Below are 14,950 nucleotides of genomic sequence, written 5' to 3'. Positions count from 1 at the left end.
AGACTATCTTAAGAACTGATTGATATATAGAAGAAAAAAATATTGTTAAAAATAGACAATGGTGGAAAGGAAAACCTTGGATTTATTACTTGAATAGATGTCTCGTTACATAGAAAAAAGCATTGCATTATTCGAGCAGGTATACAACCGCCAAAGATCTAGCAACAATGGAGGAAACAACGTAAACAGTCAATCAACGTAACAGTCAACGTAATCAACGTAAACAGTCAACGTAAACAGTTTAGAGAAACAGAGTAATAGGCGGTTAAGAAACTTTGAACCCTTAGGAAAACTTTGCTGATGACATGGAAGAAAACCTGCAATGAACTCGCAAAATCTTCTAATGCTTTCAAAAACATCATGCTTCGAAAACAATTAAAACATCTTCACAAAACTTGTAACATCTCAGGGAACGTTTTCTTGTGGCCTGTAGGAAAATCACAATGAACTCACAAAAACTTCCAACACCTCAAATACCTTCAAAACCTTTACACTTCAAATACACTTTAATCGCCTGCTTGTTTGCATGGAAGGCATGGCCTGGCAGGGAAACCCCAATGAGTTTGCAAATACCTTAGACACTTCAAACATCTTCAAAAACTTCATACTTCAAACACCTTCGAAAACTTCAAACACATTAGTAAGCCATGGAAGGCATGACAAGGCATAGAAACCACAATGATGTCACAAAAACTTAAAAGACCCTTAAAAACTTCATACTTCAAGCACACTTCGAACACCTTCAAAACTTCAAACACCATAGCAAACCTTTGCTGGTAGCCTGGATGAAAAAGCACAAAGAGTTCGCAAAAACTTCAAAAACCTTCAGAAATTTCACACTCTAAATACCTTCAAAACTTAAAACACCTTAATATTTTTTTGTTGGTGGCATTGACGAAAAAACCCAATAAGTGCAAGATAACTTCAAATTCTTCAAACACCTTCAAAAACTTTAAATGTGAAAAAGATTTAAACAGCTATATAAATTTCAAATACCTTAGGAAGCCTTGGTGGTTTCATGAAAGAAAGCTGTGAATGAAAAGAAAGAAAACATGAAAGTTCGCAATAACCCATGCTGTCTCTCGTCTTTTTTCTTGAAGTTTCGAGTTCTATATGGGTTTTAATTTCAGAAAAAAACATTAAAATACACTTGATACAACTTGTGCATTGATGCACGTTTTGGCCCGTAATAATTGCGCACTCTATATACAGCGTGCTCTCCTGTCCTCTACAATTTCCACCCTGAACCACCATCAGTTATCAATGAATTAATACAACTCCTCCGTTCACACCCCTTGAAGTATCAAACTAAAAATATGATAAATTAAAAGATGTTAAACATCATAATAAAAAATAATTAATCCTTTAGATAATTAAATAAAAAAAAAAAACAAGTTTTTTTTTTTTTTAACTGAAAGGAAGGAGCAACATTAAAACTTAAAACGAACAGAAATTACTCCGCATATGAAAGGGGCTGCTCCCTCCTCAAAGCCCCGCTCTTTACGCTAAAGTTTAACTCTTTCTCTCAAATCTACTTTTTAAAACAGTGAAAAACTTTAGCGTAAAGAGCGGGGCGGTGAGGAGGGAGCAGCCCCTTTCATATACGGAGTAATTTCTGTTCGTTTTAAGTTTTAATGTCGCTCCTTACTTTCAGTTAAAAAACTTTTTTTTTTTATTTAATTTCTGACCGTTTTTGAATTAATGCATGTTTTGATTTTGGCTCTCCGCGCATGAATACTTAGAACAAAATTTGCATTTTTTTATTTTTTTGGCTAAATGACTTTCTCTTAGTTTTGATAAGACGATTTTGAGAAAAAAGGAGTGGGGGAGGAAGCTTAGTTGCCCTTCAATCTTTTGATAACTTAAAAAGGCAACTAGAACTTTTAATTTTTTACAAACGTTTTTATTAATAAAAAATATACGCAACTTCCAAATTAAATTTCATAACGAACTTCTATATTCGTATATTTTTATTGCTTATATAAGGGGGTTCGCCCCCTCTTTAATACCTTGCTCTTTACACTAAAGCTTAAATTTATTCCCGTTTCCTTAAGAATGACCCCTGAATCACAAAGTCCGTAGAAGAAATAGTTGAAATTACTAAAAATACTTTAGCGTAAAGAGCAGGTATTTAGGAGGAGATGAACCCCTCATATGTGTAATAATTTCTGTTCTTTTGTTTTAATGCTGCTCCTTACTTTAAGTTGGAAAAAAAATTCATATTTATCTTTTCTTTGTTTTTTGTTTTAAATAATATTGGAAAATTCTGCGCCCCCTTCATGGAAATTCTCTCCTCCCATGACAAATTCCTCCATAGAAAGATCCTCCCACGTATCTCTCTCCCCTGAACCACCTCCCCATCTAAGAAAAAAATTCCCCTGAAAACGTCTGTACACTTCCCAATAACTATTACTATATGTAAACACTGGTCAAACTTTGTTACTTGTAGCTCCTCCCCCGGGGACTGAAAGGGAGTAAGTCGTCCCCAAAGACATAGTTATTAGGTCTTTCGACTAAGTTGAACAAAATGGATATCTCAGAATTTCGACCCGTTGACTTTGGGAAAAAATAAGCGTTGGAGGGGGTCTAGATGCCCTCCAATTTTTTGGTCCCATAAAAAGGGCACTAGAACTTTTAATTTCCGTTAGAATGAGCCCTCTCGCAACATTCTAGGACCACTGGGTCGATACGATCATCCCTGGAAAAAAAAACAAAAAACAAATAAACACGCACCTGTGATCGGTCTTCTGGCAAAAAATATGAAATTCCACATTTTTGTAGATAGGAGCTTGAAAATTCTACAGTAGGGTTTTTTGATACGCTGAATCCGATGGAGTGATTTTTGTTAAGATTCCATGATTTTCCAGAATAAGGCAAATTTTCTCAGGCTCGTAACTTTTGATAAGTAAGACTAAATTTGATGAAACTTATATATTTAAAATCAGCATAAAAATCCAATTCTTTTGATGTATCTATTAGTATCAAAATTCCATTTTTTAAAGTTTCGTCTACAGTTGAGCCGGATCGCTCCTTACTACAGTTCGTTACCACGAACTGTTGGATTTTTCCTTTTTTTTTTTTTTTTTTTTTTTTTTTTTTTTTTTTTTTTTTTTTTTTTTAAGCAGCTGAGAGACCAACATGATTTCAGCTCTTGCGGAAGTGCCTTCCACTCCCTAGCCCATGCAATTCTAACAAAAATTATGACCAAGCCGTCAGTGTCAGGGGTAAATGTATGATGATGATTGTGTATTTAAACTATGGATTTGTGACGTTAGTGTGAACTAACTTGCAGAAGAACCTATCGGACGACAGACTCTTATTGACCTTTTCGATAGATTTTACGGTGTGATCTTCCTTGTGATTATTCGCACATTAAATCCACTTTTCTGTGTATGTCTGTGTGACCCAACAGGCGTATTTTTTCAACAGGCATATTTTCCCTATGTTGATGGCCTAGAGTGTAGGCCATCAGATGTGAATTGAAGACAAATAACAAAAGATAAAACAATGACAAGCTATTCCAAGACAGTAGAAAATTTTCTAAATGGATTTCGGCTCTAAAATTTTGCTCCTCCTCCTTTCCTAATCAATATCCTGTATATGTTTTCACACGGACAATGTTTGTTTATTTTGTTTGTTTTACCATAATTTCTTTTTGCTCATAGAACGTTAAAGATGAAAATTATACAAAAGTAACACGCTTATGTATATTTCCAAAGCAATCATTCTTTCCTTCTGCATAGTCTTGATACAATAATATTCCAAATCTTTTCATATTCTCTGGATTTGGAGATTTGTTATGTCAATTCCTTTCTTCCCTGAAATGACTTTTAGAAAAAGCCATTCCATAAGAATGAGAAACTTCAATTTTCAATTTAGGATTTTGATACAATGGTCAATAGGGACTGCTCTAGTTTAGGATAGGGTACTTGCATAGGACTTTTCTTATTTTCTACTTAGGCGTGTTTTCCTTATGTTTTAGTTCGCATTCCTTATTTAGGAGTGATGGGAGAAACGAAACGTTTAATAAGGTTTTTTGGCTTCTTTTTTCTGTTTCTCTTTGCTAGTTGTCTATTGCAAAAAAATATAATAAGATAAAATATATTTCAACAACGAAAATAAGACAAAAGAAACAACTCAATAAAACAATAAGAAGCCCCCCACAAAGGTTCCATGGCCTGTAAAAGAGAGAAATCACGAAACAAAACATTCACATATTCAATTATTTATCATTTAACCACATAAAGTGAAAAAAAAACACCTGCTCACAAAAATAGAGAGTAGAAAACAAGAATCCTTACTACATTTATTAATCTAAAGAATTAGATTCATTAATGAATGCAAGGAGGTTTTCCGTTTTAATTCTAACGATTGATTATTTGAAAACCTCGAAATGCATCTTCCGATGTTTTCTAAAGCTGCAGGGATATTGCACACTATTACTGGATTTATGATTTTACCTTGGTCCAAAGACTAGCAATTGGCTGCCTAGCCTTAGGGTAAGAGATGCCATCTCTGAAGAGATTTTCAGAGAATCGCAGTCTCTATGACGCTGCATAATCTGTCTTTTTCTCTGTCTCTCTGTCTGTCTATGTATTTGGGATGTCCAAGTAATTTTCTTAGGAGTAAACGTAGTATCTTGAAAATTTCCTCCACTATTTATTTTGTGCACTTAGGTCCAATTGATATTTCGATGGCTCTTGCAGGTCTATTGAAAAGTATAGGGGAGTATCTATTTCTTCTTGTAAACGCTCATAAAATGGGTAAGATCTTCGACTTCTCATCCACGTGGTCGGATTTATCTGTCTTGTCGTTTCAGTTACAGCTATTGTGAATCAAGTAGTATTTTGTGTATCTCCTGAACACTAAATGATACTTTTCGAATGATAAACCCAAGGAAACAAAAAAAAATTGTAATGTATAATAAAATGATCAGAAATATAGTCAAAGATTTTTCCATAGGGGAACAACTAAAAAAATTACCTTATTATGAGAAAAATGTAAAAATTCTTGAAAATGGTAAATATTTTGAGATATTAGGCGTGACAGGCCAAAAGCCCCTCTTCCTTTTTTTTCTATTTGACTGTTGTTAATAATTGCAATATTTTATTTCTAAAACATGTCTCCTTTGAAAATTTCTCATCGTTGATGCAAGAAAGCTTCTGTTATTTATTCAAATGCTTTTTATTCATAAAGGCTCGAGAACTTATCTAACCACTCTATTTCTTGAATCTTAAACATCTTTTCTCCCTCGAAGAAAAATCAAAAAAAGATGCAAAATTTTCTCACGTGTCGAACGACTGTAATTGAATTACTAGAATTTTTACGGGGCTCTTATTCAAGAATTCCTTTGGTTCCAAATACCTTGAAATAATTTTCAGGGGAATTCACGTCTTTAGATAAAACATTACATTTTGTATGAAGTTTTTAATCCTTCCTTTTACATAAGTTTAGGTTCATCTCTAAAGCAATTTAGCCCCTAAATTGTCCCTATTTACGGAATTAGGGGAACAAAGATTAGAAACAATTTTCTCACATAAGAAATTAATTTAAACCTAGTTCGCAATGCCATTCTGAAGCAGCTGCTTAATGTAAAAATGTAAAATGATCTGTGGTCTACAAACAGTCTATCAATCAGAATCGAGTTTACATTCTTACGAATTTTAAGTAAACCAGTGACATGCAAATGGACATAGGGATTATGGTTCTTTCACACTAAGCTGTAGAACTTTTGTATTTGGATAGGTTAAGACGATGTCCTTTTCGTACTAGTATTCTCCTTTTATGCTCCTCTATTCCTGGAAAACCTTTTATGCTCCTTTTATGCTCATCAGAGCTTGACACATCATCTCCATTCCGCATTTTTAATTTTTGAATACTTTGATTGTGATGATTTTAGACGATGATTATGACGATTTCATGGATTTTTGCTCTAAACTGGTGTTGAAAGACTTATTTAGGTATGAAAAGTTATACTTAAGGCAATGTAACTTACTTAACCAATTAGCATAAAAATTACGTATGTAGTGTAAAAACCACTTAAGATAGCTTAACAATTCTACATAGGTTCGATTGGATCCAACTTACGTTGTATTTTGACTAGACAAATGGTAAAAATATGGATCTACGGAATTAGAGATGACAAATTTTGGTTTGAAAATCCTGCTTAATTGTCACAAAGTTGCGGTAACACCCATCTACTATTTTGTTTTTTCATATCACACCCTGGCCAATGTCCATACATATTTTTACTGTTGGCTAGGGAGGTTTTTTTTTCGATCTACTAGTGAAAACATTCTTAATTTAAAAATATGATTTTATATTGTTTTAAATGCTTGTGTTTTTATGCGCTTTTATTTACCTCCGTCTATTTTTGTCTGATCTTGTAATCAATATTTTGCCAAATTTTCATGGCCAGGTTGAGCTAAAATCTTGCATGTTTATGGATTTTAATGGAAATGCACTAATCAGTTACAACCAATTAAAATTAGTCAATGAGTTTATTTTTCTCTACTTTTTATTGATTATCAACGCCATCTAATACCTTTGTACTTCAACTTTTCGAATTTTCTCTTGCTTCAACTTAATTGTATAGTAAATACTGTAAGTACGAAGAAGAAAGATTGATAATAAGATTTACAAAAGAGTAAGATAAAAATTCGAAAAGTCACTTTAAAACTTACTTTTGATCACAAATATACTGAAAATTCAAAGATGAAACCATAGAAAATAAAAACTTTTTAAATTAGATGGTTCTACTCGGTAGAGGACAAACATATAAAGATAAAAGAATACGGCGCTCATGACTCTTATAAGTATTGTAAATACGAAGGTGGGAAATTGACTGCAAGATTCACGAAAAAGTAAAAAGAGTAATATAACAGTATTTTAAAAGTCACTCTAAATATACTTTCATCTACAAATGCACTAAAAAGCAAAAAATTAATAAATTAGAAACACTTTTTAAAGTAGATGGTTTTGCTTTTAAAGTAGATGGTTTTGCTAAAAATTCAAAGATAAAAATGAAAGAGTGTGGTGCTCTTCGCTATCATGAATGTTGTAAGTGCGAAGGGAGAAAATTAATTACAAGATTTACCAAAGACTCAAAAGGTAAAACAAAAATGATTTTAAAATCATTTTAAAACATATTATTATCGGCAAACACACTAGAAAGTTAAAAGCAAAAACTGCATAAAAAATCCTTTTAAAGTACATGGTTTTACTGGGAAGATAATAAATAATAAAAACTCATGGTATAAAAACTTTTTAGCGCTTCTTAATAATCATAGTGATCCTTAATACTCACATTCATAGATATGGTAATTTATTTGGTATTTTATTGCATTTGGAATTCTGTTGATTTGTTTAAAGTTCTTTATCTTTTTAATTTTCATTAATAGCTTTGCAATTTAATTATATATTATTAACTTAATATGCCATCAAAATATTCTCATGAAAATTATACTGAGTTACTCAGAATTTTCTAAGCTTACGGTGTCCATGGCATAAGAACTTGTCAGTACGTCTTAATGATCATATTGATGCTTTATATTCACCCTAAAAATATGGTAATTATGCGGTATTTTTTTGCATTTGGACTTATTGATTTTTTTCAAGTTTTTTGAATTTTGATTAATAGCTTTGCATTTTTATACAGATACTTAATTAGATATGCCATCAAAATGATCTCACGTAAGTGGGACGGGGTTACTTAGAAGTTTCTAAGCTTAAGGGACTTAAGCTTAATTGCATAAAAATTTATCATCTCTTAATGATCATAATGATGCCTTATTTCGCATTCAAAGACACGGTAATTTATGTTTTTTTTTGCATTTGGGGTCTTACGAATTTTTTTTAAAGTTTCTCATTTATTGAAATTTAATTTATAACTTTGCGTTTTTAATATAGACTATAAATCCAATATGCCATTAAAATCTGCGGCACTGAAAAAATGAATATTTATTTTATATTGAAACGCTTAGACAGTTCGTTTTTTTTTTTCAGCGAAATTTTTACTTCGTTCGCAGTGCAGTCAGGAGGTTCATTTTAGAGGACCTGCCAACTGGAACTGAGCTTGGACTTGTTATTTTTGACAGCCTAGCAATTAATCTTACTGACGGTACAGTTTCCCTTGACAATGACGATACTCGTAAGCACTTGTTTGGTGAAATCCCAGAGGAGGCAAGTCAGCTCGACTCAAAATGTCTAACTTGTGCGATTAACAAGGCAATTGAGGTAAGATAAAAGCTTCTTTTTTCATGTATTTTTCATCGTTTTCTTCTATTTATCTATAAAGGATTTTAAAAGCCTAGTTTACATGCAAGGGTATCCCTAGGAAAAAGTACTGTTCATCCCATGTATCAATTTCTTTTTTTGAGCCTTATTATACAAAATCACGATCGTAGGAGAGGTCAAAGGTACTATTCGTTCGCTGATTCCAAGATCTGAATCAGTTATAGAACTTGTCAGAGCGTACCCATTACCGTTTCCGAAGCGTCATTTGAACCTTTCTACAGTCCTGAAAACTTAGCCTATTCACATTACTCTGAATGAATTACTCTAATTAACATTTTTAACAAAATTAACTAATGAACAAATTACTCTGATTAACATTACTCTGAATGAAGTCTTTGTCTCTTTGTTGCTATTGCCAAAATCTTGCTTTACATTTACTGAAATTATAACGTACTATTGTAAACAAAGCAAATTAATTGTGTTCACTGTCTAAACTGTGTTCAGAAAGGTCGTAAGTAAAGCTGTGTATTGTTTCCAGTAAAGCAAATGTGATACTTTGCTAGGACCGGAATATTAAAAGGGATGGTACCCCTCCTCCTCCCTAGCCTGTTTTTAAAGGTGGCTTCACTTGTTTCATCTTCTAGCATTAATTTTTTCTGAAGCGTTTTGTACAGTTATTTTAAGTTCTTAATTTAGATTTTGTTTTTATTCTGTTAAAGTAAATATTAATTAAAAGAAATATTTGTGTTATGAACATGTTGATAGATAAAAACGAGTTAAAAGTTGTATTAGAGAGATCTTACTGTTGATTTTACGGTTTGACTATTCGTTATATATATTTTATTTTATTTTTTTTACTCTCTACGAAAAAATTAGATAAGTTTTTAAACGGGAGGGTCAAGTCTTAAATACTAAAAAGGTTCATTTTTAGGCCATTGTCTAGCCATTTTTTATAAGGGGTTCTTAACAGCAACCTACAGGGTACTATTTCCCTTCCTCATGTATGGTCGCATGCATATAAGCATGTTAGTTTTACGATATTTTAGTTCTTTACAGCAATGAGGAGGGGGGGGCAACGCATACCATATTATTCGCACTTGATTTTGAAAAAATTAATTACAATTGAAATAAAATCTTCAGGGAAGGACTTAATAACCGTTAAATGGTAATTACGGTAATAGCGGTAAAATTTTAATTAAGATCTGCAGAAAATATTATCTTCTGAGCTACTGGTTATAATCTACTAATAGCTTAAAAGCAAACTAAAAACTTAAAATCAAACCCAACATATTATTTCAATTACTATAAGCTCATGTTTTTGAAAATTTTATTTAACTATAAAGTTTTTACAGATTTTAATAATGTATATTTAGAAGGAAAAAATGCATAATTTTAAAACAATAAATTGAGTTAGATACATTTTTATATCAAGACTCCTTTTCCCTTGAATCATTGTTTGTGTATTTTTTTTTTTTTCGAAATAAGGTGGAGTTCTGTTCAAAATATGTCTTTAAGTGAGAAATTTCCGATATCAATGGGCATGGGCAGACTTGTTCGTTGCAAGGTTTTCTAAGGCAAGCCTATGCCTGCCCAGGTTTACAATGCTTTTGCAATGCTCCAGGATTTTACATGGATGAAAATATTTACTCGTACTGATAAGAAAAAAAATACGGCTCATAATATTTTCGTTTGGCAAATATTTTTGTTTGGCCCTCTCTGTGTATTCCTATGGAAAAAAATTAACGCCTCGTTGCAGAATATATGATAACATAGTTAACCTTATGTATTATGTATAGGATAACATAGCCTTTACGCAGAGTTAAGCAGTATGTCACTTTCGTTCAAATGAACCGAATATTCTTTATCCATTTATTTCTCAGTAGTGTAGCCCTACTTGTTTTGTTATTGCACGCCTTCTTCTATATTCGTTTTTTTTTTCAATGTTTAGAGCAAGCATCAGTCAAACTCTTACTGGTGGTTATTTCTGTTCGTTTCAATTTGACTTTATCCTTAATTAAAAGTTATGTTCCTTTCAGTTTTAAATTTTTATTGGATCAAATTCTTCTTGTTAATTTCAATTTCTGTCGTCTTGAATTATCATTCTTTATTTTTCATCGAAAAGCGTAGGTGAGTGTCATAGTTTGATACAAATAAATTGAAATGGTTTATTATTTTTGTAGAGTCATACAATCTTCTTTAGTTTTATTAAATTCATAAAATTCTTATTAAGCTTTACAGAAAGTAGGAAACTCGTACAAAAGAAAGAATTAAGGATGTTATTCGAAAGTTAGAAAGAGATTACTTTTTGCGTGTTTAACTTTTTGTCTATTTAGGCTACATGATTGCAGCTACTGCTGCACCCAGAATAAGGGACTGTAAATCAATGCTTAAGGATTTCAACAATTGTGAATTCAACGGAGCTATTTTTTTTTCTCTCTAAAAATAGTGCCATAGAATTTTCTGCAATATCTCATGTTAAATAAACGAATCAAACAGTTCGTGGTAACGAACTGTAGTAAGGAGCGACCCGGCTCAATAGAAACCAAAACTCTAAAAAATGGAATTTTGATACCAATAGCTACATCAAAAGAATCGCATTTTAATGCTGATTTTAAATATATAAGTTTCATCAAGTTTAGTCTTACGCACCAAAAGTTACGAGCCTGTGAAAATTTGTGTTATTTTAGAAAATAGGGGGAAACACCCCCTAAAAGTAATAGAATCTTAACGAAAATTACACCATCAGATTCAGCATATCAGAGAACCTTACTGTAGAAGTTTCAAGCTCCTATCTACAAAAATGTGGAATTTTGCATTTTTTGCCAGAAGGCAGATCACGGATGCGTGTTTATTTGTTTTTTTTTTTTTTTTTCTTTTCTTTTTTCTTTTTCCCAGGGGTGATCGTATCGACCCAGTTGTCCTAGAACGTTGCGAGAGGGCTCATTCTAACGGAAATGAAAAGTTCTAGTGCCCTTTTTAAGTGACCGAAAAAATTGGAGGGCACCTAGGCCCCCTCCCACGCTAATTATTTTCCCAAAGTTCAACGGATCAAAATTCTGAGATAGCCATTTTATTCAACGTATTTGAAAAACCTTATAACTATGTCTTTGGAAACGACTTACTCCTCCACAGTCCCCGTGGGAGGGGCTACAATTTACAAACTTTGACCAGTGCTTACATATAGTAATGGTTATTGGGAAGAGTACAGGTGTTTTCAGGAGGATTTTTTGGTTGGGGGAGGGATTGAGAAGAGGGGGGTATACTGGGGGAACTTTCCATCGAGGAATTTGTCATGGGGGAAGAAAATTTCCATGAAGGGAGCGCAGGATTTACTAGCATTGTTTAAAAAAAAAACAATGAAAAAATAAATATGAAAAAGTTTATTTCAGCTGGAAGTAAGGAGCAGCATTAAAACTTAAAACGAACAGAAATTATTACCCATATGAGGGGCTCACCTCCTCCTAATACCTCGCTCTTTACGCTAAAGTGTTTTTAGCAATGTCAACTATTTATTCTACGGCTTTTGTGATTCAGGGGTCATTCTTAATGAATTGGGACAAAATTTAAGATTTAGTGTAAAGAGAGAGGTACTGACGAGGGGGCGAACCCTCTCATATGTGTAATAAAAACATGAGAATAAAATATTCTTTTCGTAAGCTAGTTTATAAGTTACGTATGTCTTTTACTAATAAAAAGATTCGTAAAAAATTAAAAGTTCTAGTTGCCTTTTTAATTAACCAAAAATTGGAGGGCAACTAGGCTTCCTCCCTCGCTCTTTTTTTCTCAAAATCATTCGATCAAAATTATGAGAAAGCCATTTAGCCAAAAAAAAAAATATACAAATTTCGTTTTAATTATTTCTCTGCAGAGAGCCAAAATCAAAACATGCATTGATTCAAAAACGTTCTGAAATTAAATAAAAAAAAAACAAGTTTTTTCAACTGAAAGTAAGGAGCGACATTAAAACTTAAAACGAACAGAAATTACTTCGTATATGAAAGGGGCTGCTTCCTCATCAATGCCCCGCTCTTTACGCTAAAGTTTTTTACTGTTTTAAAAAGATGAGTTGTGAGAAAGAGTCAAACTTTAGCGTAAAGAGCAGGGCGTTGATGAGGAAGCAGCCCCTTTCATATACGAAGTTATTTCTGTTCGTTTTAAGTTTTAATGTCGCTCCTTACTTTCAGTTGAAAAAACTTTTTTTTTTATTTAATAAATAAAAAGAACACCGATATAACCTTTATTTTTTTAATCAGCTCTTAGCCTCTCACTATGTTCTTTAGTTTTATTATTTTTCCATTTCTTATCAATCAATTTTTGTTTAATTTTTAATCATTTTTGCCCGTTCATTAAATATTGTTTATATACTTAGTTACCCTAATTGTATAAGTCTCATAGATCCTTGACCTTGGTGAAAAGCATGTATGGGTAAGTGCGTCATTATCATAGCAGACCACATAGGCCACGAAATAACGATTTAATTTTTGTAATGGTTTGAAACAAAGTACTTGTTTTTATGAAGCATAAGAGCCTAACCTATTAAGTAGCTAATGATAATAAATTGAGCTATATTAACAATATATAAATTTTCTTACACATGGAGCTTCCTCCTCTTATGCCGATATCATCATGTGTTATAAAAGGTGTCCTAGATACCAGCCTGAAAATGGTATACTTCAACGCTGAACAACTAATTATTTAAATATTTATCGTCATATTTATCACCGAACAATTTATTGCTAATTAATCGTTGTTTCTGTTCAGTGAACATTGGCAATATTCTTAATTGCCCAAACATTAAATTTGTCAGGCTCTTGAAGTTGGAGGCAAACTTGCAGGAGAAAACATTATCATTATAGTTACAACCTCCTCAAGAAAAACGGTGGTTGCAAAGTCTATTCACCCTCAGACGATTGTCAAGCTATCTTTTATTACTTTTAATTATACTTTTGATTGTTATCCAGTCCTAACTTCCAAAACAAACGGATGATCTTGGTATCCATTTGCTAAACTTGATTGTTGCTTCTGATTTTTAACAAAAATAATCGTTGTGCGTTAAAGTCGTTGTGCGTTAAGTCGTTGTGCGTTAAGAAGCTTGGAAATGACAGACCTCACAAATGAACTATTGAATTCTCAAAATAAATGCATCATATCTCCTTTTTTATTTTACACATTTTAAAATAATTATGCTTGTTTTTTCATTAAATATGCCTAAAATCCTTTATTACCCTAATTTGAAAACTTTTTTAGACTCTTGAATTTGGAGGAAAACTTGCAGGAGGTAATAGTGTCATTATAGTTACTACTCCCTTAAGAGGAATGGACCTCGACTCGATTGAGGTTGCAACTTCTATTGCCACTCAGAAGAATGTCAAATTATCTGTTATTGCTTTTAATGAGACATTTGAAGGACATTCAGTTCTGACTTCAAAGACAAATGGATACTTTGGTATTGTGCCGTTAAATGTGCTGCCGCCAGAGTTACACTTGACGATGTTAACAAGACTTGTGGATGAACTACTTGCAGCGTTGCATCATCAGGCAACTCATCCAAATCAAGAGATTGAGATACCCATTACGGTAAGTCTTAGCTTAGGCGCAATTTGACCCTGGGCAGTAGGCATTTTGGTTATGGAGAGGTTTTTCTTGTGATAGTATGCCTGTGGTGTGGGGTATTGGTTGATATTAATGAAAGGGTGGTTTGATGACTTCTTTTTTTTCTCACTAAATTTGATCATTTTTAACTTAATATTTAAATTTAATTTTTGGGATCTGGCCACAAGTTCACGGACGAGGTCTTTCTCCAGCTAGTTCGCCTGTCTGGTATTGACTCTTTCAGTTGGATTCTTTTAAAACGTGGCTAAAACTTCTTATTGTCTCTTCTTTTTTGCTTAAATTTCCTCAGAACCGGCTTAAACTCAGCCCACCTCATGGAAGCGGGCACCGTGCTTACAAAGAAACAACACACGCGTGAAGCTTTCAGGGTTTTGACGAGAAAAGTCTTTTTTTTTAACCAGACCGGTGCTGCTTGATCTCAAATCACATTACGAAATTTGGAACGCATAGGCATCTAAATTTGGGATAACAGGCTACTGTTTTTGGCATTCCAGAGTAATTAATAAACAAAAATAGATGGCACCCTGTGCTGTTTACGAAACAACTAACAATTAAGAAAAGTTCAAGTCTAACAGTTTTTTTTTTGTTTTGCTGGTGAAAGGTAGGCCCTAGAAATTTTTCCCTGCTTTTTTTGTCAGTTACAACAACCATGGCACTTGTGGAATGAGAACCTTTTATGAAGTGGGTCGCCAGTTTCTTTTTCTCTGGCAATGTGTTGTATTTTTGCATTATCTTAAAGGTGGGATAAAAACCTTCCCCATGCAAACAACTATTCTTTAATAACAGTTGAAACAATTAAAGTGTGTTTTCAGTTTCTCGCTTTCCTACAAGTTCAAGTATCAGTTTTTTATTTAAATACTCACAAATAAATATATAAAAACAACAGTTTTACACTGGGAAAAAGCCTATGGGGGTTTGTGGTCGCCTGAAATTCCACGTAACTACTTACCTATTCATTCCATTAATTAATTGAAACTATAAAAAATCCAACTGTAAATAGCTTATAGCCTATGTACTACAAAATAATTAAAAAACAGCCGACTTAAAAGTAATAATATATAAATAAAACCGTAAAAGAGAAACAATAATTGAAAATCCAAAC

At 32.8% G+C, this 14,950-nt stretch overlaps 1 protein-coding gene across 3 annotated transcripts in view; it reads left to right on the top strand.

Moving 5' to 3' along the window:
- Positions 1-14,950, top strand: part of LOC136037991 (calcium-activated chloride channel regulator 1-like) — a 215,792-nt gene that overhangs the window by 160,149 nt on the left and 40,693 nt on the right. For all 3 annotated transcript variants that reach the window (XM_065720918.1, XM_065720910.1, XM_065720900.1), the window contains 2 exons: positions 8,005-8,235; positions 13,483-13,812. In XM_065720918.1, the coding sequence (XP_065576990.1) occupies positions 8,005-8,235; positions 13,483-13,812 (561 nt within the window). The remainder of the gene's footprint in view (positions 1-8,004; positions 8,236-13,482; positions 13,813-14,950) is intronic.

This window comes from Artemia franciscana, chromosome 2 (genome assembly GCF_032884065.1).
Source record: "Artemia franciscana chromosome 2, ASM3288406v1, whole genome shotgun sequence".
NCBI lineage: Eukaryota > Metazoa > Arthropoda > Branchiopoda > Anostraca > Artemiidae > Artemia > Artemia franciscana.
Note: the sequence above shows the minus strand (reverse complement) of the source record. Positions and strands in the feature narration are given on the sequence as shown.